General features: G+C 43.0%; 1 protein-coding gene across 4 annotated transcripts in view; it reads left to right on the top strand.

Annotated features, from left to right (window-relative positions):
- The window catches only part of LOC146812060 (protein MTSS 1-like), a 509,468-nt gene that overhangs the window by 457,783 nt on the left and 28,244 nt on the right, over positions 1-23,441 (top strand). For 2 of the 4 annotated variants that reach the window (XM_085619067.1, XM_085619069.1), the window contains 2 exons: positions 3,704-3,854; positions 22,979-23,005. In XM_085619067.1, the coding sequence (XP_085475193.1) occupies positions 3,704-3,854; positions 22,979-23,005 (178 nt within the window). The remainder of the gene's footprint in view (positions 1-3,703; positions 3,855-22,978; positions 23,006-23,441) is intronic. The other 2 variants (XM_085619068.1, XM_085619070.1) reach the window with 1 other exon arrangement.

Here is a 23,441-nt window from a genome sequence, read left to right as displayed (position 1 = left end):
CCCTTTGTCACAGAGGCAGGCCATCTTTCAGTTGCTAATAGCTGTATTTATGTTTTGACCTTGGAGCATTTAGTGTTTACATGTGTGAAAATGCAAAATATTGAAGCATTACTGCTTCAAAGTGTGCCGTGTCATGCCACATAATTTATTTTCTATTCCCACATAATGTAGTGATCCCTGTCACATAATAATGGTGGCCCTGCTTATCCCTTTTCCTAGCTCATTCTGTCAACGGAGTCCTCATGTCTGAGTGTGTTCAGGTTGTTGGTGTGTGTTCAAGACGGGTCACGATTCACAGCTCCAGAGAGGAGTCTGAAGGCAGTACGTGTTTTACGCAGTGCCTGGCCCTGGGTCACAAAGGTGTAACACTCATCCAATTCTTGGCCTCTGCTCAGAGCACAGAGCAATAGCTGTATATTTGTCAATCAGAATGACCATTTTAGGAGAAAATGTTTACAATTGTTGCACAAATACTGCCGTCAAAACATTAGCAACAAGGGAAAAGAAATGCAGTGTTTCTGTGTATGTGTGTGAGTAAGAGGGAATATGGAAGTGGAGGTGAAAATACAGAAGGAGAAAATGAAAAGAAAGGGCAGAAGATGAATGTGAGGCATACAGATGGAGATAAACTTAAGATGATGTGATGAGAAGAGTGTAAGCAACAAACCCAGGGACACCACAGTGGAAAGAGTTGTGAAGGGAAGAATACTCATTTATATGATATTGAGTAAAAAGCAGTGCCAACATGCACTGGTAAAGTCAAATGGTCTGATTTGATTTATGGATTTTTTCTATGATGTATTTGTACTCACAGCAGAGGCTTTCAAATACTGATTAGGTGGCGCACCTTGAAAGCAGAGGATCTGAGCTTACGTTTTAGGCCACATCCATAGTTGCATTTACGCCTCTCTTATAAAATATTCTAAATTACATTTATTTCGTCACAACCACTGTAGGGACCCCATCTATCTCTTTTTTTTTTTTATCACACTTAAAGGAAAAGCTCAATTGCTTGTTAAAAAATAGTACCATTTTGGGCTCTATTTGCTGCACGCTCATCAGCTCTCAAACTATTTGTCAGTAGGCCCAATAGAGAGCTCAGTGAAATGAGAGTTCACAACCTGATCTAACTGGTTATTGGCAAGTTATTCATTCACCCTAGCTATCTCCGACAATTATCTGTGTGACACTGACCCAAAAATGTTATGCAAAAGGATGCCCAGGCCTATTTTTAATCCCAATCCGACCCTGAAACTTCGTGACCGAGCACGAAAGAGGAAGTCTCCCCTCAGACCTGGCTGGTCTTGCTTGAGGGCCTGCCTGACATGAACGGTCATTAAGGGCAATGCAATAGGTCTCGCATTTATGCACGTTTGAGCTATTGACATTGCAAATAACAATGCCTTTTATTTTTGTTTTCGTTTTTAAAACATAAATAAAAGGCTTTGTCACTTACAATGTCAATAGCTTAAACTCTCACAAAAGCGAGACCTATTGCATTGCAAATGCTTGCCAATGAATTCCCATAGGTTGTAAAGACATGTAAAATGTGTGTCTGGAAAGTCACAGTAGATTTAGTTTTTAATATATTCCTGTTCAGATCTGTTGACTATATTCCCTTAAAGGCCTTCATATTAACCCTGGTAATTTTCAGCGACTGTGCTCGTGTCCACTGCAGTTTCTCTCTAAAATAAACTTTTTATGGCTATCACCTTTTCTAGGAGAGATAGTGAGCTTTAGGCTTTGTCAGCCAAGAAACACTTAATGTAAGTTCACATAGACTGTTGTGCTGGACACACCTCATTGTTTTTTCCCAAAATTGTATCTGGATTTCAAGGCAACCAGTCCAAAAAAGTTATGTCTTTTGTCCCACAGTCGGTAGCAGAGAAAGCACTGCCAAGGGCCACCACGTACTATGTCGATTGTACTCGCTCTGTTAGTATTAGTAAAAACAAAAACGTATTATTTATGCTTTTGAACAGCTGAATCTAGCCCACCTCGTCTCTAAGGCACAACTAGCAGGGTGTTTGTTAGATGCCATCAGCTGTGTTGAGCAAGAGTCAAAAACACACTGCATGACATACTCGACCATTCCACTCGCAAGAAAGGTGCCACAGTGGTATTCTTGGGAAATATCCCCCTAGCGGATATTTGAAATCATCTATATGAACTTTAATGGGCACATTCAGTAAGCATTACTCTTTAGATATTCACCTGTGATAAGGCTTAAGTAGGACAGACTGTACTTAAAACATTATTTCAGACATCTTCTGCCTCTGCTCACAAGTCAAAGTATTTGGAAAGCGGGTACTGCTTTTCAGTCAATACATAACTTGTGATCATTAGCTACATGTACTGCAAATGAAAAATGATACTTACCTTTAATATTCAGCAGACTGCAGTGCTATAGATTCACATGCACTTTACATCCACCCCGGAAGCGAGCACAAAACCAGATGTATGGACATACTCATTATAGCTACCATAGAATTTACATGTTCCTACCCAAAACACAGATATTGTGCACTTTCCTTCTCCACCATATACCTATTCTTGGGGGGGAAAACACAACATGATTTGTCTTGGTGCATTGTAGGTTTTATGGGCGCTACCACAAGTAATTTTCAAAATCTAAACTCCTTCTATGGTCGAAAACAACTTGTAACGTTCCATGCCCAGCAATAGAAGGCAGGAATGTGTACTGCATGTGAAACTGCAGCATTCCAAACCTAATGTATCAAGTAAGTAAAACTTTCTTTATTTGACTTCCCTTAGGCCTGTCCCCACTAGGGGTGGGCGGAATTTGCGTAATCGCGTCACGCAAATCTCCGCGAAACGGTAAAAAATCTCCGCGAAGACGCACAAATTCCGCGAACACGCGGAATTGCTTGTTCGCGATGCTTTTTTCCTGTTCATAATCGGTGTTTGCGTGCCCGGGGAGAAATATCTCGCGAACACGCCTTTTGAGAACGCGAACAAGCTAAAAATATCGCGAAGTCGCGGAAAGTAGAATTTTGGGCAATTTCGCGTTCTCCGCGGAACGCGAAATTACCCAAATTCCGCAAGCGGAACGGAATTTACTGCCCATGCCTAGTCCCCTCCTCCCTCCCCCCCCCGCCTCCAAAGCAATCTTGCTTTGAAGGTTTCCAGACAGCCCTCAATCTGCTCAAATACTTGTGGTTATTTAAGTTTCTCTAGTGCTTTACCATATGTGCCTTCCCCTACCAGAACAGTATTTGAATGCAATATACCTTGTTGGTAAAAGCCTAGTTTACATCCCACATTTTGGCTTTGCCCAATAAGAATGTTTAAGATGATTAAGCAAGTCCAGAATCCTGGGCCCTCACTTGGTACATGCAAGCCATGTTAGCTCGAAGTCACTTATTTTCACAAATGTTGTCATGGATTTTACAGTCCTTGGTCTTCATGTGATGAGGTTGTGGTCTGGAGGTGGCTCAGATATTGAGGAGCCTGAAAAACTACTGTCTTTAAAGAGACATGATTACAGGAACACATAGAGTTATAATGCAGGTTTTTTTTTAAAATGATGAACTTGTTATCACTCCTACATAGTCTGTTGCTGCATAAACTTGACACATAATTTGATGATTTTTTAGTGAGCTAAACTGTAAGAGCTATGTATTAGGCTGTTCCCGAGAATGTCTACCCTGCTGTTGTGGTAATTACTCGTTCTGTTTTGCAGACAAAATTTGCTCGGGACCACTTGGCCTTGGTCCTCAATCAAGGATTAAGCACAGAAATTCAGCACAGTAGAGATTCCCTCCATTGCTCCAGCGGATATAGTACACAGACCACCACCCCATCTTGCTCCGAAGACACCATTCCTTCACACGGTAAGTATTTGAGCACAATCAATAATAAAGATCTTCAGAATTCCTCTGCACGTTCCTATGCTGAATATCAGCAATGGCTTCGACAAGGACGGGTTCCTCATATGTGAATAATACTGAACTGTATTGTAAATGCATTTATGTAGCACTTACTACCCTTAAAGGTGCACTGAAACTCTTTGCAGCCAATAGCATGCTACTCCAGGACCTGAGGTTAATAATTAGTCCAAAGTAATTGTGGTCACTTGGATTAGTCTGGTGCTTTCTAGGAAACCATTCCATGTATTTTTTTATTGTTGATTAAATTAGTAGGAGTAAAATGTGTTGATTACTGTGAGTTCGTAGACATGATTGGTGGGACAGATAGGCTAGAGGAGATTAGGTATTGGTAGGTTGCAGGCATATGGTTTTAAAGAAGGAGAAGGTGTAATCTGTGAAATGAGCTGTGGTTATTTACAGAAATGCAATTATAAAAATTAAAGTTGAGAGGCACTCATCCTACAATATAGAAAAAACATGTACTTTGTAGATTTGATTTGCTTTTGCCACTTGTATGCTTCGCTTAATCCTTGTTATATGATAAGCTACTAAGAGTATCCGTGCAGTTCATTTTAAAGTGCTCTTACAAATTTTTGAGTATATATTAAGTTGTTCAGTAATGTTTATAATAGCTGTAGAAAATAAAGTATCTAAAGAAAGGTACAGGGAGGCGAAACCTAGTGCAAGATGATGGCAGACATTTTGCTCCTGGTCTCTGCTCCCACTGCTTATTGAAAGCAGAGGTACTGCCGAGAAGAACACAACCTCTGGTGGCCGACAAAAGCAGCAGAACTCACACATTTGCAAATGAGTGGGTGGAGGTGGCGAAGCAGCAGAGCAACATGGACACGGAGCAGCCTTATCCAAAACACAAGATGGCAGTGCCCTCAGGGCTTGCCAGAGGGGATCGTCAACCCCAGTGCTGACACCAGCTTAGAGTGAACCAGAAGCTGACAATAGTCCAGGACGGTGAGAGACGGTGAGAGGAAGAGTAACACTCAAAGTAGTCTGCTGAGTTGAGAAAGGCAGGAAGAAACAGATGCACAGATCGCTGGCTGGCACCACTGATGTGGACTTCAAAATGAATGCCTGCGGAGGCCACTTCACATATTAGGGACCCTGTGTGCGCGTGATCTAGAACTTGGTGCCATTAAGGGGAGGCACCTGGAGAACTAGTGAAGTGGTAGGCATCATGAAATTTCAAGAGTGTAGGATCAAGGTTTGAACTGTGTGAGAGGTGCCAGAAGTGACAGCTAGCCTACAAGTGACCAAGAAACAGGGACTGTACTTCGGCGTAAGTGGCTTTAATGGAAAAAGTAGTCCCTGCATGACCACTGAAGAATAGGGCTTCTGGAAGCATGCAAACGTGGTGCTGGGACTCTTTCACTTGACACAGATTTACCTCCTGTGTTTTATAGAGTGGGAGCCAGATAGATGCCCTTGTATCTTACTGTACTGGTAACCCGTTCGAACAGAGTCAATTCAGCGATTGATTGTTTTGTCCTTGGGCTCCATATATGCTTGAAACATTTCATTTGTCAAATTAATTTTAAAGCCTCAGATGCAAGGGTCGATCTGTAATTCCTCTAGTAAGATCACAACGTAGGATATCATCAGAGAACATGGTAAACTTGAACATATCTACTCCAATACGTATGTTTGTGCTAATGCTTCAGGCCAATGATTAAAGCGTAAGGGCAAACAATTGCGGGGAGCTGGCAACCATGTCTGGCCCCCTCCTCCTTCTTAGAATCCATCCAGAGAAACCACCATTCAGGCACACCCATACCTTTGGTGTTTGCTATCGTGCTACAATAGAGAAAGCTCTGTCTGGATCCTGTTGTATTCAACACTTCAGTGAAGACACCCCAGGAAGCGCAATTGAACACCTTCTCAGCATCGAGCGACAAAAGCACTGATTTACTCCCTCCCCTCTGACGTATATCAAAAATATGCAATGCCTTTTTTTGTCCCAATCTACCTGTCTTGGATAAAGTGCCCTTGGCAACTAAGGATTGTATCACTCCATGCACTTTTGAAAGTAGAATTGAGATCAATGATTTGGTGTCAATATATAGCAATACAATGTGTTTATAGAATGTGCAGTCAATGGGAGGTTTGTTTGATTTAAGAATACATTATAATGTAGCTTTGGTCATAATCTAAGTCACCACCACTCTCTGAGTCTTTCTTAAATACCTTTAAAAACATCTGTAGTAATTGCGGCACAGACATTTTATAAACACCATTAGAACAGCTGTCCGAGCCATGTGCCTTGGATGATATGAGGCACTTGATGGGCATCAAAATGGGGAAGCGGCGTTTACTTAGCATGCGTTACTTCGCATGCCGTTACTACGCGGTCGTTAGTACGACCGCGTTGTTAGTTAGCATACCTTTACTTCGCAATTCGGAACTACGAATTGCAGTAAGGGGGGGAAGGTGTTGGATTTAAAATCCAACACCTTCCATGTGAAGAAAAGTTATATATTCATCAAAATGTCCTCTTTGGTTATTGTTGCCTCAAGGAGTTCCTCGTCCGATGAACTCAGTTTCGTGAGGGCTGCCCTTTTTAGGTCTTAGCTACATTGCAAAACATATAGGGGGTTTACAGAACCCATTGCTTCCCCTTGGATGCTTTATTGTCCCCTATTTGTATTCAAGGAAATGACTTGCTTTCCTTTTCTTGTGTTTGTCGCAAACTTGGAGCAGAGCCTCATTACCATCCTTCTGATGAGCTGACTTGTATCAATCCACTGCTCACTTTAAAGAAACGCCTGTTTTCTTTTTGGTTAAGCACTCCATGGTTGGGCATGTGTTTTCTAGCTCTCTATCTTGTGCTCTTCTCCCCCTAGCAAATACCATCCACCCGATGTGCCATGTTGCTCTCTTGTTTGGTCCCTGGATCCTTTTTCTCTCTCCCTCAAATGCTGCTCTTCCCCCTCCCCTGACCATTTCCTGTTGCTCCCCTCGCTCTTTCTTTGCTGTCCCACCTCTCCCAGTAATTCAAAATATGGATTTTTGTACTTTAGTGGCCAGTAGCTAACATTTGCTGCTGAGCCACTCCATACTCCCCTTTGTAAAAAATGCACTTAAGTGCAACTGAAATTATTTTTTTATTTACTGATTAAAGTACCTTGTACCATCTTGGATAAGTAAATAAAATGACCACTGCATCTTTCAGTGGGCACAAATGCTGCATAGTGGCGCATACGTACCCAGAGAATCAAAAGGTGTCTTCAGCATGCCTTTTTTTCTTATTTGTTTTTTAAGCATTTTGGTTTTCCCAATGTTGTACAGCATCTGCAATAGTATTAGCAAAGCCAATCGGTTAGTAAGGCAAAATGCTTGTTTCAGTTTATGAACCGGTATGTTATTTCTGTTGTGTGTGATTTCTTGAGATGATTACAATGATTCCCAATACTGAATATAACAGTGCAGTAATACTCCTTCGTGGGGGAGCCCTAGCACCATCATTCTCACACCATGTTCAGTGTTAAATTCTCTAGCTATTGTGATGGAAAGTTTGAACTCTATTAAGGACACAGAGGCAGAGATTATACTTTTCATCTTCATTTATATTAGCTCACCAGCCACGAACATTATATAACAACCAAGCGAAGGAATATAACTCCCATGAGTCCAAGCAAAAGTCAAATTCCACCAATCATATTGCTCTGTCCCCACGTAAGAACATCCCCAAGGATGCTCTTTTCTCAAGTGAACTTTCCATCACTGGTGAGCTTGTTTCTGTTCAGCACCTGTCAAATAAAGATACCTCATGACAAATACTTCCTGAAGATCATCTGAATGTCTGTACAATGCCATTAACCTCACATAACCATCTTAAACATGTCTACTTAATCCCATTTCAGTAAAACCTCCATTGATTAAAGATCTACTTAGGTCAAATGTTGTCCAATGAACTATCTCTCAAGGGTGGGAAGAACGATTGTGCCTTTATCCGGGTAGTAGAATTCTCTCCTCCGCATCCTTAAAAAGTTGAAACTTTTTGTCACAATTTCTAGGAAATGTTAATTTCCATGTTAGGACTGGAGGCTTAGATTATGCTTGTTTAAATCTTACCACCAATGAAGCCATGCCCATTACTGGCTTAAAATAGAATATTTTAAATGTAGAGTCCGATTACCACTCAGCCCCTTGCAGTATGTCTGCCCGCAGTAACAGAGGTTTTGGCTGGCAATGCAGACGTATTTGTTTTGCCAATGCTTTTTACTGATTTTGTTTAGCACTGGCAAAATTAGAAGAAAAAGCATGTCTTCGTCGCAATACCACGGTGGCTCAGCATAATCAGCTACAAGTGTGCGTTCTCCTTTTACCTCTATGGATCCTCTTGCTGCAAGGGCCATAAAGAGGTAATACAACACTGTTATTTTCATGCAGCTATATGCAATAATGCTTATTTATTGAAGCACCAAATATATTTATTCTACTAAAGATTCAATCAATCAAAATACTTTATTCGGTATAAAAAAGATACCATAAAAGTAGAGGAAAAATACATCGTGATGTAAAAACAAACCAATTCGACAGCTTAAAATGATACATATTCAATCCATCCATAATTAGGAACCCCTCCTCTCATAAAATTCATATTTAGAGCCAATAAAAGACTAACCTCACGGACCACAGAAGTACGGGTAGAATACATCTTGATATAAAAACATAACAATTCAACAACTTAAGATAATACATATTCAATCCCTCCACAATTGAGAACCCCTCCCCTCATCACGTTCACTCTTAGGGCCATTTACAGGCTAACATTACAGACCACATTTGTTCACCTAATGCCTCTTGTATTTTTGAGTCTGACCGCTGCCCTTAAAAAGTTTACAGTACAAAATAGGGTTAATGCATCTGTGGACAATTAAAAAAATAACAGGGCCACCCTTGCATGTTTGAATTTAGCTTTCCTTAAAATACTTTTTAAAAATAAGCTCCTGGGTTGTGAATAAAAAGGACATAATAAAACAAAGTGAAGGGTATCCTGTGGAGACCGATGGTCGCAGCCACACGGACCCTTCAACTCTATAGACGAAGTATATCCTACCGGGTCAGCTTGTATGTGGTGCAGAAGATTAAACCTAAAGCGTGTCGTTATAAATCTATCATGGGCATTATGGAAGTAAGATAGGTAAGGCTCAATACCCAGACATGATTTAGTCAGGAGATGTTCTCTAACTGACGGCTTGACCAACTCCCTATCTTCCCTGAGTGATATAACATGCTTCTGGAACCGGTCCTTAACCAGGGCCTTATCCTGCACAGATATTGTTGTAGGGTTATTGAAAAGATCTGCGCATCCTATGCCTGCTAGAGTCTCCTTCACATACTTAAGCCATGGGATGTGCAGCCCCCGATCACGGGCAAGGCAATCTGTTATAATCTGCTTGCTAAACGAGGCCTCTGTGTTTGCCCACATTTTTGCCCAGCAGATTAAGGGTTTGACTTCCTACCTATCTCTGACATAACTGACGCCAAGTTCTTCATGGATGATGTTGGGAGGAATCCCTCTTGAGCCAATCCTCGGTGTGTCAACCTTTAAAGTGCTGAGTGCCTGATCCAAACCATTTATATAAAGAGTAAATAAAAATGGGGCCAGGATACACCCCTGTAAAACCCCGCTTGAACATGGGAAAGGGTCGGTGATACTTCCCTCCTGGTTGTATCTAACTGTGGCAGTGGTGTTCTGGTGCAAGACTTTTAAAATGTTGATAAGTCCAGGATCCACGCCAAGGCCACCTATAATTGCCCATAATTTCCTACGATTAACTCGGTCAAAAGCCGCCGTCAAATCCATGAAAGCCAAGTTCACTGTTTCATGACTGGCAGTAGTGTACTTGGCTACCAATAAATATAGATTCAGACATTGATCGGTGGTTGACTTTCCTGGCCTAAAGCCATATTGGGTGTCAGTGATATGTTGTTCCTCAGCCCAGTCCATTAACCGGCTGAGGATAGCCCTTCCTAAAACTTTCACTGACACATCGATTAAGGAAATAGGACGATAGCAGAGTGGGCTGTCCTTGTTGCCCTTTTTAAAAATAGGAACAATTGTGGCTGTGGACCAGGATGGTGGCATACCTATGTCTACTGCTGCATTAATGACTCTGGCCAGGATTGGTGCCTAAAGGTCTACTTTGCTCAAGAAAAGATCGGGTAGGTTCCCATCAGGGCCCGGGGCCTTGTTACGAGTCAGGCCTTCAATTCCTGCCTTGATCTCGCCCAGAGAGAAAATTATCTGGCTGATGGACTGCTCCCCCCCTTCAGCTTCCAGCTGGGCCTCAGTCAAGCAGTGATTATAAAGCCCAGAAAATGCTCATGCCATGGCTCCGGCAGGGTATTATTGGCTACCCTGGGTTTATTTGCTTCTTGCAAGCAAGGGTCATTTATAACTTTCCAGCTCTATTGCTGCTCAGGCCTGCTGTTGCAAACTGATTTTACGGCGTTTTACTGCCAATTTATAATTTGCCCTACATAGGGTCACCCTGCACTTATCTCTTGGGGAGGACTTTAATGCTAATTTCAACTCTCTCAGGGCGCGGGAGCATTGTTGGTCAAACCACCTTGGGTAATTCGTTCTCGCTTTATGTGTTTTGGTCCTGAGCAGACCATCAATTAAGTGGGCAACACTCTCAAATGCCAAGACCAATTCAGCCCCCTCCACATTTGGATTTAGGCAGTCTGCAATGAGCTGTTCGCCATCTTTCACTAATGTTCTGTAGAGAGCTTCGCCGTTAATCTGTGACCATCTGAGCTTTCTCCCTTGGTCTGTGGCACATACCACACCCCCCACCCCTCTAGGTGGGTTCCTGAAGAGATTTAACTCCACGAGGGACATAACTAGAGGATTGTGATCTCTGAAGGTGCTTAGACATATTCTAAAACCTGTGACCCATTTTTTGAGTGTTTTGGAAACAAAAATTAAATCAATAAAAGACACACTTCCTCTGCCTTTAAATGTGGGGTATACCATTTTATCTCTCTCAACTTCAGCCAAGTCCATGGTGTGTATGAGGGCGTGTGTGTTTAATAGCTTGCCTAGCACCCTTCCCTCCTTTGTGTGTTCCATATGCAGGCCCTCTTCCAAAGTGCACGATGACCAATCCCCCCCCCCCCCCCCCCCCCCCCCATTTACTTTCAGGTTTGGGAACAAATGGCAATTGAAATCACTGGCTAAAACCAACTGAGGCAACAGCGCGCCTTGCTCATGTATACGCTCAAACCTTCTCTCCAACTCATCCACTCTTACAGTACTCTGCCCCGCTAAAATCACATTATAAAAATTAATAAAATTCAACTTGTGGCCCTGGTTATAAAACCTAATCCCCAGCATGAAATCTGAATTCCAACCCAAATCAGTCCATCTGCCCTGTAACTTAAGATCGACATATATAATCAGTCCTCCCCTTGCTCTCCCAGATGCTGCCTTACGGGCTTGTACAAAATAGGTTTTGTAACCCTCAAGGTGGAAGGTGCTACTTTCTACCTATAACACAACAAGGCGCTGGGAAGTTCCAGTGACCTAAAGGGTATGAGAAGTGATAATGTGTAGAGTATATCCTCCCTACAAGTAACTATATTCACAAAAAAAACTCTTAATGGACCTAAAAAAGGATCCAATAAACTGAGGGAAAGAGGAACGTGGAAGATTCTGAAATAAGGTTGTACCTAACCCAACCATGATCGTGGGGGAGAAAAGTATTTCTTTAAGTTACCCTCACACACCCTAGTGGTGTCATGCTTCATCATCGGGTCACCCAGACCCCTAAAAGTCCGGGTGGGCTCGACCACAGTGTTGGGAGTGCTTTTAATATGTTAAAGACAGAGGGGGTTCACCGCGCTTCTATGATACTTAAGCGCCACACCAACGCCACGAACATGCGAAAGCCGAGGACCAGAACCAAATAGGTAGCAGGCAGGGTGACCGATCTTAATTAAGACCGCCCGTTCTGACTTTTTTGGTCCTGTGAGATGCAGTCAACCTCCCCGAATTGGATGGAGCCTGGCAGTTGACACACACCCACTTTTACGAAATATCACGTGGAGCAGCTACTCTGCCCCCACCATACTGACAGGATAGGGACATCCCATCCCAGTAATTTCACTCACATAGGGGAGTTACATCCTTGCCCTGAAGAAAGTCCTGGACCATTTTTTGGCCCTTTTATGGACTGAAACATGTCGGCACTAGGGTCCTAGGACCATAACACTCCTACAAAGACCCAATTTTATTCATTTTAATTACCCAGACAGACCCAAAAATAAAGGGAAACTGGGGATCTGCCTGAGGTATTTTATCTAGTTAACCCCCTCTGTCTTTAACATATTAAAAGCACTCCCAACACTGTGGTCGAGCCCACCCGGACTTTTAGGGGTCTGGGTGACCCGATGATGAAGCATGACACCACTAGGGTGTGTGAGGGTAACTTAAAGAAATACTTTTCTCCCCCACGATCATGGTTGGGTTAGGTACAACCTTATTTCAGAATCTTCCACTTTCCTCTTTCCCTCAGTTTATTGATCCTTTTTTAGGTCCATTAGAGTATTTTTTGTGAATATAGCTACTTTCTACCTCCCACGTTTCCTGTAGACAGATTACTTGAAAATTCCTAATATAAACTAGCCAATCTTCATTTTTGAATTTGGCAGATAAGCCTGCTATGTTCCAGGAAATTATCTTGAAATCTCTCTGGCTGTGTCCGTCTAGGTTGTCTAATATAGGGCGGGATTGAGGACTATGGGGTTCTGTGAGTGAGTGAGTGACTATGCTTTTGCGTACCGGGTACCAAGCGCTCTGAATGGGATAGATTTACAGCTTCCACATTTGGATTTGCCCTAACTATCCCTCCCAAGTTTGTGTTGATAACATAACTCTCAAGACCGTGAGCACCCCTAGTTGCCTCCGACGAGCCCAGTCAGTCAATACCATTTAGATCCCTTGCATTGTTAAGGGGTGCGTACCGGTTATATACTGGGACTGTTAGGCCACCCCCGTGTGTTTCCACCATATGCCCCCTGTATTCATCACAGTTATTCGGGTTCATCATATGTCTGTAAAAGAAGCCCAAGGGGAGCATTTTAATACTGGAGCCACCCTCGTCATGGTAAAAACCCTTACTCTGCGTAAGCAAGGGTGCCTAAAGTTCACGATCACGCAGTCCCCTGGAAAAAATTTCCTGGAATTGCCGATCCAGGACACCCTTCTAGCCATTAAAATATGCCTGTGATTTGTGACGTTAAATCCTACGTTTCTACTCAACCAGTGGGCTGCTTTATTAATCAACATTAGCGGGGATTCTTCTCCATTGCTCGTGCGGGCCGGAACCCCTGTAAGGATCACTGTGTATGGGCATGATATAGGTGGTAAATCTAGAGACGGCAGATCTGGGGTACTCCGAACAGTGCAAACTGACATTTCCTCAGAGTCTTGGGTTATGGTGGCTCTACCCCCTGTATTAATGGGGGCTAATTGATGGTTTGTGTTGTTACCTACAGTCCCTGCCCTCGTGTGCCTATGACCTCTGGGGTTGATATGTGTACTATGTGCCTTTCCTTCCGGGGGATCTGGGGAGGGGGGGGCACTCTGCTCGCCCCATCCTTTATGCCCCACGGCTGTTCATTGACATTGGTCCCCCCCTTTCCCTCTGTTATGGTGGGTACAACTAATAGGTTGAGACCCTCCTGTACCCCAGAGCTGTTAGATGCACACCTATTGAAATACTATTCTGTGTCAAGAGCAGCAACAATTTTTCATCTACAGACCTAATTTTCTCTAATACGGGCCCCAGAAGAGCAGTTAACATCATTTCCATCCTTTTCCATAGTTCAGTATCCGCTCCCTGCCCCGCAATATTATATCTACAATTATGACACAGGTGGTTGTCTACAGTGCCTGCTATATCTGGGGTCCTATTAGCTTTAGATACTGGTCTGGGCTTTTGCTTCAGATTTTGTTTAGAGTTAGAAGACCCCCCACCCCAGGTTCGCTTTAATGGGGCTGTGTCGCTATCTAGTGACTTTGTAAAGCTATCCAGTTTGGAGGCCCTTTTTGAGCGAGTGATAACCTCCCCGCCTGAGCGTAAGGTGGTTTTGATACTTGCATTTGGCGCAATCAGTGCAGTCGACCCAGCCCCCTGCCTTAACAGTAAATCCGAATCAATGTCTCCCCCCCCCCAATATCTCTTGAAACATTCTCTATGGGACCACTCTCAGCAGATTGCAACTCAGTAGGTGGGGGTAGCGGGGGGAGTTAACTGCGGGGACAAAACAACAGAAATAGGTCCTTCTGTATTATTACCACCTCCCGTCTTCGCTGGACACGGAAGAACCCCGTCGTTGGGGGATTTAGTCATGGCTATACTGCCCATGGACGATCGTTTTGGAGCCGCTATGGAGTCCAGGGAAAGTCTTTTCTCCGTGAGCTGGATTTGATGGACCAATAATGATTCCGCTCTGGTTAAAAAGGCATTAAGACCCCACCACCCACCAGTGCCTTGCGCTTGCTCAGTTACTTTCTCCTCCATTCCCTAACCTTCACACACACTTAGAAACTTAAAGGAGAAATTGCTGTAAAAAAAAAAAAAGAAAACAAATAATATTCCAGAAGCAAATAGCCCATCTCACCATTTATAAATACTCTCCTTTCCACACACCCAGGCCTATTGACGTTCTAACCATTCTTTTCCCTCTTACACAACTTCAGCTTACCTTACACCACTTCTAAACAAACGTAGCTCCACAACCTATTGTCCTCCAGTGTCACCCGCTGTCCTTCACTTTTTGTGGGTCTGAATTTAATTTATAGCCCTTTTTAGATAATTTCAGTAACATGACTGGCACCGAAGTTCTGATTTTCGCATCTTAACATTCTCACTCCCTTCCATCGTAATGATGTAAGTGTTAATCAACCTCAATCCAACATCAATGCCACATACACTGGCCTCCTTCACCGAACAAATATGACTTCTAAAATGTCCAAATCAGCGCTCTCTCTTCACAATTTCAGCAGTTCATTGGAATCAAAAGCATTGTGATATGTTTTAATCTCTCTGCACTCTCACAACACACCCAAAAGATATTCTTGTCTAATACTCCATCAACATTTATCACAGTGCAACGAGTATTTTACCCCAACCTTGCAAGTGGAAAATCATACCCATCTAAAGAAGGAAGGCATCGAGGATACACCCCAGCAGCTTTCTTCCTCTTTGGCAACCCGGACCAGATAAAGTTACGAAGGCAATAATTGGCTATTTCAGGAAAGCATGGAAGAGAAGAGTGCACCTTACGGGAGACATGACTGCATCGTAGCCTCCAGAGCATTCCAAGATGAACGCTTGCCCAGAGAATCCAATGACCAGTCAGAATTATTCAAAGTATTCACTAGAAAAACCAAATAGATGTATTGATCTTTCTGCTTCAACATAGAGATACAAAATTCTTCTGGCTTTGCTTTTTCTTCCAGTTTTTGTTAGAATGTTACTACATCGCCTCCAGGCTAACTTTCAATGTGAGTTGTCTAACTAAGGAATCCTGGCACCTTTCTTTTGTTCTGTTGTCCCACTCACCTGCTTGAAGTCTGAGGGCATGTTTAAGCATAGTTATTGCTATAAACTCTGCAAGCTCCTGTTATTTAATGCTTGTGTAATAGCATATAGTAGGACAAGCTGTGGTGGATGGAAGTCATCACACTTACTGTATCTAATTAACAGGTTCTTCTGATGGATGCTTCGAACCACAGATTCTCCACTTGTACAGTATTCCCAGGCATCAAGCTGGATCTGGAATTTTTCACAACAGTGCTTCCGCACGCTACCAGGTGGCAATGTGCAGCTACACGATAATCTCATTCTGTGCCAGAATTGACAGAGCCGAGCCACTTATAAGTACGACCCCTGCTTATCGACATCAGTTCCTTTCTTTCTGCACTCGTGAACATGGATCCAGAGCTCCTCTACCTTTTTCGTCGGTTGACAAATTCTTTCAACTTTCTTTACCAGTGTCGAGAGAACAATGTCCTCACTGAAGACTACAGGGTTCAAACCGTGCTGTGACTCTTTGTTGATGGGCCATATAGGGTATGCTTCTTCTGTTTGGGCTTGGGGCACAACTGCAAGTCATGCAAATAATGTGCCATTATGCATTCGGGGACTTTGAAGCGAAGCTATACGTTGCCAAACATCAAAGGTAGTCATAGACCTCGAGTAAGTCCCACTGCTGCTCCACGTCAATAGTGTAGACCCGTTCCCGAGACCGTTCCAGCAAGAGGTCTTCTTCACAGTCAAGGATATTTGGTACATAGAAATCAAAGTTGAAGTAGCGTAAGATGTCTAAACAGGACTCGACCCCAACTCACCACTCTCTGTCCAGAGAGAAGTCGGGAAGGCATCAAGATGCCAATCGCTCTTGCTCCTGATCCCGATCTAAGAGCCAAATCTGCAGATGGTACCAAAGTGATATGAATTTTCCTGGCCATCGACAACAGCACACCTTTTGAGGAGGCCATGCTGTGTATTTTTGGCACTCTTCCAACTCCCTCTGGTGTGCCCTCAGACCCCAAGTATCCACAGGGAATTCCAATCGAGGTACCGCTGGTAGGTGCTTCCTCTGGGTCATGTGAGCCCCTAGAAACCTCCTCAGAGTTCGCACTGACTCCAACTTCCATTTCAGCCCCCAAGACCCACGCTGGTCGGTAAATCGGCGCCAGTCCTGCTGACTGCTGTTTCCGACCCTGAGCTGAATTTGCCCCAATCCTGAACCGAATCAGTCTTGACCCCTGCAGAGATTTCTCTTTGACTTCACTCCAGCGCACCTATTTTCCACATGTTCTGACTCGTACAAAATACTTCCTCCGCCATGGAGCCATTCATCTTTTTGGCTCGGATTCTTATGAGAGTTTGCCAAAACCGAATGATTACGAAGGTCATGATATTATTATGACAACAGAACACATATTGCTCTATCAGAGGTCATTGGGCATGACACCTCCAGCGATACAGGGTTAATTTCATCCCTTGGATCACAGATGGGGGAGAGTTTGTCATTTACCGTAGTCATTAGACGTGCAGCTAAGGTCCTGGACCTACAGCTCCGTTCTGTGGAAGACAAATGTACTTACTGAGGTTTTTGTGCCGTGGGCCAGCATCATCTGAGCCCCTTCCTCTGTTAAGGAAGCCCTGACTGATACCCTTGGTCTAAATCTTTCTTATCCACCACTGAACAGGCAGGTAACCAGATGCCACAAACTGGTCCCCAGCAACCCGGATTGTCTTACGCAGTGTTCTACTCCTGAGAGTTTGGTTGTTCAGACTTCCAGCATCAAAGTAAATCCAAATAAATTCCCCACAACTCCTCCTGACATGGAGTGAAAAAAGATTTAAGGCTTTGAGGAAGTGAATATTCTCTTCTGCCAACTTGACATTGATGTCAGTTGATATGGTCTGCCTTTTAGGCTCTTATTGCCTTTGGGATTTGGCAAGCGAAGCCTTTCCAGTAGTTCCGGAGGAATTTCTGGCATCTTTGGCTCAAACCATTCTGGATGGCCCAGATGCAGCCAAATATATATTCAGGCCTGGATGTTACGGATTGCTTGGAGCAAGTGGCGGGTATTAGTATGGTGCTGCAGTGACATGCGTGGATGCAATCCACTGTCTTCTCCGGAGACCTGAAGGCATCTATCATGAATATGCCTTTTGATGGTCCCACCTATTTAGCAAAAATGCCAATTCTGTACTCAAACACTTTAAAGAAAGCAGAGCCACATAATGTTCCTTGTGCCTTTCTACCTCTGCCCAACAATAGCCTCATCAATTTCAACCCTTCTAAGGTTACTCCCAGACAGACCAATCTATCCCCACCACCACTGCAACTGCCACATTAGTCCTTTCATGACTGGGAACAGGTATAAAGCAGACATTGCACAGTTCAGCAGGAACAATGTTTTTCTCAGTTCCCCTCAACTGCGGTGTCTGCCCCCAAGCCATTTTAGGTTGACCTTAGTGGTACACAACCACCCTGTGGATAGCAGAATTTTACATTATCTCCCTGGTTGGCAGCCCGTAACATTTGACAAATTGGGCCTCCAGGTCATCCAGCAGGTTTATGCCCTCTGGTTTCTTTTCAACCATCACAGATTCCTCCCACATAAGAGTGGCTTTTAGAGGAGCACCTATCTATCTTGCTGCAAGAGGTGCAGGCTGCAGTGAAAAAAGTGCCCTCCAAGGGGGTGCTAGTCTTCGGAAGATGGGATGAGTTGTTACTTCTGTTATTTCTGCATGCTCAAGATGAACTGAGAACTTTGGACTATTTTAAATCTTTGCTCTCTCAATGCCTTACTAGGGAACAACAAGTTCAAAATGCTCAACTGGCCCAAGTTCTGTCTGTCTAGAGCCGCACGACTGAATGGTTGCAAAGAAATACCAGGACGCATACTTTCATATGCCTATCCTGCAGTCCCACACATGTTACCTGTGGCTACAGGTCAGCCAGGAGCATTTTCAGTTTGCTGTAATACTCTTCGGCCTTTCCAGTGCCCTTCGGGTGTTCACAAAAGTAATGTGATTGTCGCTGCCCATCTTTAAATGTGGGGGACATCAGGTTTCCCCCACTTCAATGACTGTTGAAGGCGAGCTTTCCACAGTCAGTCATATACTACCTCCAGATGATGGCGAACCTTCTGTCATCATTGGAGTTCTTGATCAATGAGCCATAGTCACTGACTCCTTTTCAGAGGATTCCTTTCATAGGAACTGTTCTGCACATGGCGCTGTTCATTAAAGGTTGTCAGCCCTTTCTGCCTTCTTGCATTTTCCGGATCACCTGTTTGTTTTTAAATCACCTGTTGGGATGGGGTTTATTAAAGGTCTGATGTGTGTTCGTGATAATACAGTGTAATCTAATTTGGTCCTAACGTTCCTCTTGTGCATTCCCTTTGGTCCAGTGAACAGCTTTTGGTTGCATCTTCTGATGTCAAAACTATCGTACTCATTGTGATCACTTCAGCTCGTTACATGAGTGAGCTGCAGGACCTCTTGGAGCAGCAACTGTACACCATCCTTTTCCCAGACAAACTGGTGTTGAGGAGTAGAGCAGCTGTTTTTGCCAAACATCATGACTCTTTTTCGCATTGGGCGATCCATCACCCTTCCAAAAGTCTTTCTCCGCCCTACCCTTCAAAAGAGAAAGAGAAACTCCCCCAGTTGGACTCCAAAGGAGCCTTAAGCTTCTACCACCTACCGAAGCAAGGACCAGCAGGTGGATAATCAACTTTTTGTGGGATACATGGGGGCAAAGAAGAGTAAAGCGGTGCAGAAAATAACTTTGTCTTGATAGATAGTCCTCTGCATTGAGATCTGCTGTGCGTTGGGCCAAAAGCAGCCTCTGCAGTGACTGAGGCCTCATTCCACCAGGGCCAAGGCGTCTACCACTGCTTCGGCACGTGGAGTGCCTGTTCTTGACATCTGTCAGACCGTAACGTGGATGTCAGACCACAAGGTCATGAAGCACTATTGCCTTGACAGGCAGGTCTGCCACGAAGGGCATTTCACCTGTTCGATCCTGCTGAACGTTTTGTCTGATCTCACCCCACAGTCCCGCAGTATTGGGGAGGTACTGCTTTTGTATCAGTTCTACAGGTGAGGAATCTGCCGTTAGAAGTATTCATCATAACACATTACTTACTTTCGGTAAACACTTTCGGGTGGAAATTCTGTCTAACCCCATATTCCTCAGCACACTCCAGCCTCCCCGTTCTCTGAAGAGGCTTTCATTTTACCATGTAAAAAGGTCCCCACTTAGAGATCTGCACACTAGTACCACCAATTGTTCATGCTTTGAGTCTGAGGGTGCGATAAAAGTCAAGTAAGAAACTGATATAGACTCTCAGGGGAGGTGCCTATATGTGGCTCCATTCCATCACTGCCAGGGCAGAACAAAGCTAATGCAGAGCTACACGACACCACCTAGCAGTGCAGGAGCACTGTGTGAAAACCTCCTAATCCAGTCTGGCACCTGGGGAATATTCTACAGGTGAGCTATCTGCAGAGAGATAGAGTAATGAACAGAAAATGTGTCACTAACAGCAAGTGTAGAATCCATTTTGGGACACTTAATAGGAGCTTGCAGAACATCAGAAGGCCTACTGGCCTGTTGCTGAGCTTGCTGTAACTTTGCTTTTACTGCAAGGCCTTGAGAAAAGACAAAAGTCAGAAGTGTACATGACAAACTGTTGTAATGCTTCATTAGCTGATTTCCTTATTCAATTCATATATATGGCTAAATGTTAATGTTGATTAATGATAGGATCAAATTTAGGAAACCCCCAAACCTTTCGTCTGGAAAATGTCCATAATTGGCTGTGTATCTTTGTGTAACATATACTGTAATAAATAAAACCCTCATTCAAACTTCAATATTTCGAGCTAGTCTGGAATGGCACAATGCTCCTCAAGGCTGTGATTCTATTCAGTTACGTTTTAAATCTTACTGCCTTTGTGTTTATTAACTCTTGGGTTTCCACATACGTAGCTTGTTATTCCATTTTAATGTCTCCCTCCTTCTGTCTCTCTTTACCGTCCACTGTGATGCACTTGTAGGTAACTATTAAGGCACTTGAACTTGCTTTTATCTCAACTGAGATTCTTAATAATGTCTAATGCTAATATAACTCTATGTAATATTTTAAGACATATGAAATATTTTCAAGCATCTATTTATCAGGTATTTTTAAATTTTTGCTTTGTGTGCTTTTATCTCAACTGAGATTCCTAATAATGTCTAATGCTATTATAACTCTATGTAATATTTTAAAACACATGAAATATTTTCAAGCATATATTTATCAGGTATTTTTTAATTTTTGCTTTGTTGCAGCACAAAATGTTCTGTAGGATCAAAACTACAAAATGTACTTCTAAACTTCCTCAACCAGTGATGTGGACTGATTTTGATATGTTTCAGTATATTATGGGTCCCATCACAGTAATTTCCTGTTCACCAAAATGTGCGTAAATTAACAAATGTAAAAGTGTTCTTTAAACTTTTGTACCCTTTTTGGGCTAACTCACCTTACGCTTGGGAGTCCACATTAACTACTTGTGCTGTGATAGACTCAGCATTTTGTACTATTTCATCTACCTATTGAAATCAAGGAAGGGGGAGGTAGAAGGAGCTGTGATCCATTCAGCTTCCTAGTAATCAGCAAATATCAATGGGGAACGGATCACTTGAACCTGTAACCAGGGTTCAGGAGTTCTAGCCGTCATTACTTGAAAAACCCTCATTCACGTGAACAGGTCGTTAGGTGGTATATCTTGATTCTCCGCCTTGTTCAAATACGTGACAGCATCATCATTGGGATTCTTTTATGCTTCCTCCACCTGGCGAGAAACCACTGGTTATTTCAGTAGAAAAAAAGGAAGAAGTAAGGGTGCTCAAGTGAGGTCAACTTAAAAAAATCCTCATGCTACCTGAACCTCAACTTTATTCAGTTCGGAGCATGGGGAGGATAAAAACAGAGTTGTGCGTGGTTGGAGAGGTTATGAGTCTACTGCCCTTAATAGTCCAGATAGATGGTCAACATGTTTCAGCCCCTATGGGTGCTCAGGAGGGTCGGGGGGCTTTCTTCAGGACTTAGATGGTGCAACTGGATATCTTCCCAGTCCCAACTGTGGGAATCAGAATTCGTACATCTGAGTTGTAGGTCAAAAGTACCTTTAGAGTCCCAAATTTTGGCTTGCTTGAGACATGGGTGGCGCAGAACACTGCTGACGCAGCAGGCTTTCACGACTTGTGCTGACTCTGCCTCCAGGATCCTATTCTAGGTCCTGAAGAAAGCCCCCCGACCCTCCTGGGCGCCCATAGGGGCTGAAACATGTCGTCCATCTATCTGGACTATTAAGTGCAGTGGACTTATAACCTGTCCAACTACGCACAACACTGTTTTTATCCTCCCAATGCTCCGAACTGAATAAAGTTGAGGTTCAGGTAGCATGAGGATTTTTTAAGTTCACCTCTCTTGAGCACCCTCACTTCTTCCTTTTTTATTACTGATCACAACTGAAATAACCAGTGGTTTCCCTCCAGGTGGAGGAAGTATAAAAAGAACCCCAATGATGATGCTGTCACGTATTTGAGCAGGGCGTAGAATCAAGATATACCGCCTAACGACCTGTTCACGTGAATGAGGGTTTTTAAAGTAATGACAGCTAGAACTCCTGAACCCTGGTTACAGGTACAAGTGATCCATTCCCCATTGATATTTACCAATTTCATCTACCACCATGAAAGGGTATGAGGACACCGAAGATTTTTTTTAATGTGTAGAGCCATTAGATTGGGAGTACAAGCCTGCTCCTTCTTTGCACCTTTATATTATTTGCGGAAAACAAACTCCATGCTCCTTTTCATGGAACTCTTTGTAGCTTCATAGTCTGAGTTGAGGGAGTTGGGACCAGAAATCAAGCTGACGAATTAACCAGCCCATTGGTCTTATATGATCTAGCACACAGCCAGGTGAGCTTTATTAACATTTTGTGATTTCCTTTAATGGCCTAGGACTTGTGAGAGTGACATGCAATAGCACATTCTCTGAGGTTTCTGTCCTGGTGTATATAGACTAAGCAGACGAGCGTGACTATCAGGAATATATATAATTTAGAAGTACTAGCATTGCCAACGCCAGTCAGACTTGCAATTGAGAGTGACATGAAAGCCATCCAATTTTGAGCAGGGATTGGGTATGTCGAGTAAGGTATGCAATGATGTCTCTTGTACAACAGCGGGAGCTGTCTGTAGAGAGACTGCAAGAAAAAACCTTTGTATTGTCTTGGCTTTTACAGAGTGCAATCCCCGCTGTACATCAACAATATGGTCAAACAGTGAATGTGTACTTAAATTGTTTTATTATGAATTCCAGTAGTTACGATATTGTTCCTTCTTGATGTCTTTCTATTCAAGAAAACTTAAAAAAAACAGCTACCTGTATTAACTAACAATCTGAAACTTGATTGATTAGTTGCTTTATTTATCTACATACAACCAACATTTTTGCATTCTTTCCACAGCCTTACAGAATGACCCATCTCTTTTTGGTAAGAAACTAGATTTTAATTTGGTCTCGTGCTCAACTTAGGACATTCGTTGTAAGTGACTTGTAATAATTTTTTGAAGGCTCATAATCCTATTTTGTGTTTTGAAAACTAGTTCTATATGAAGGAAGAATACTCTTTGAATATGGTTAGTAGCAGTCTTGCAGAGCTCATATTTGTTTGAGTAAGCAAAGAAGGTTGACCATGAAATCAGACAACTTTGTAATTTTTTTTAAATATTTTAAGTATAAGCTTGACTAACTTATGCAGCTGAATTGCTTGCAATTATTGTTGAGTGCTGCTCCTAATTGCTCTGAAAGTCTAATAGTGTCATATTTCTATGGTAATAACCTGGAATATTTAATATTAGTGTCAAGAGTAATCAAGTTGCCTTTTTGTGATTGGTTTGTTTTATTAGCAAGATACAGTGGAGGATTCA

This window comes from Triturus cristatus, chromosome 7 (genome assembly GCF_964204655.1).
Source record: "Triturus cristatus chromosome 7, aTriCri1.1, whole genome shotgun sequence".
Lineage (NCBI taxonomy): Eukaryota > Metazoa > Chordata > Amphibia > Caudata > Salamandridae > Triturus > Triturus cristatus.
This window is presented reverse-complemented; position numbering and strand designations above follow the sequence as displayed.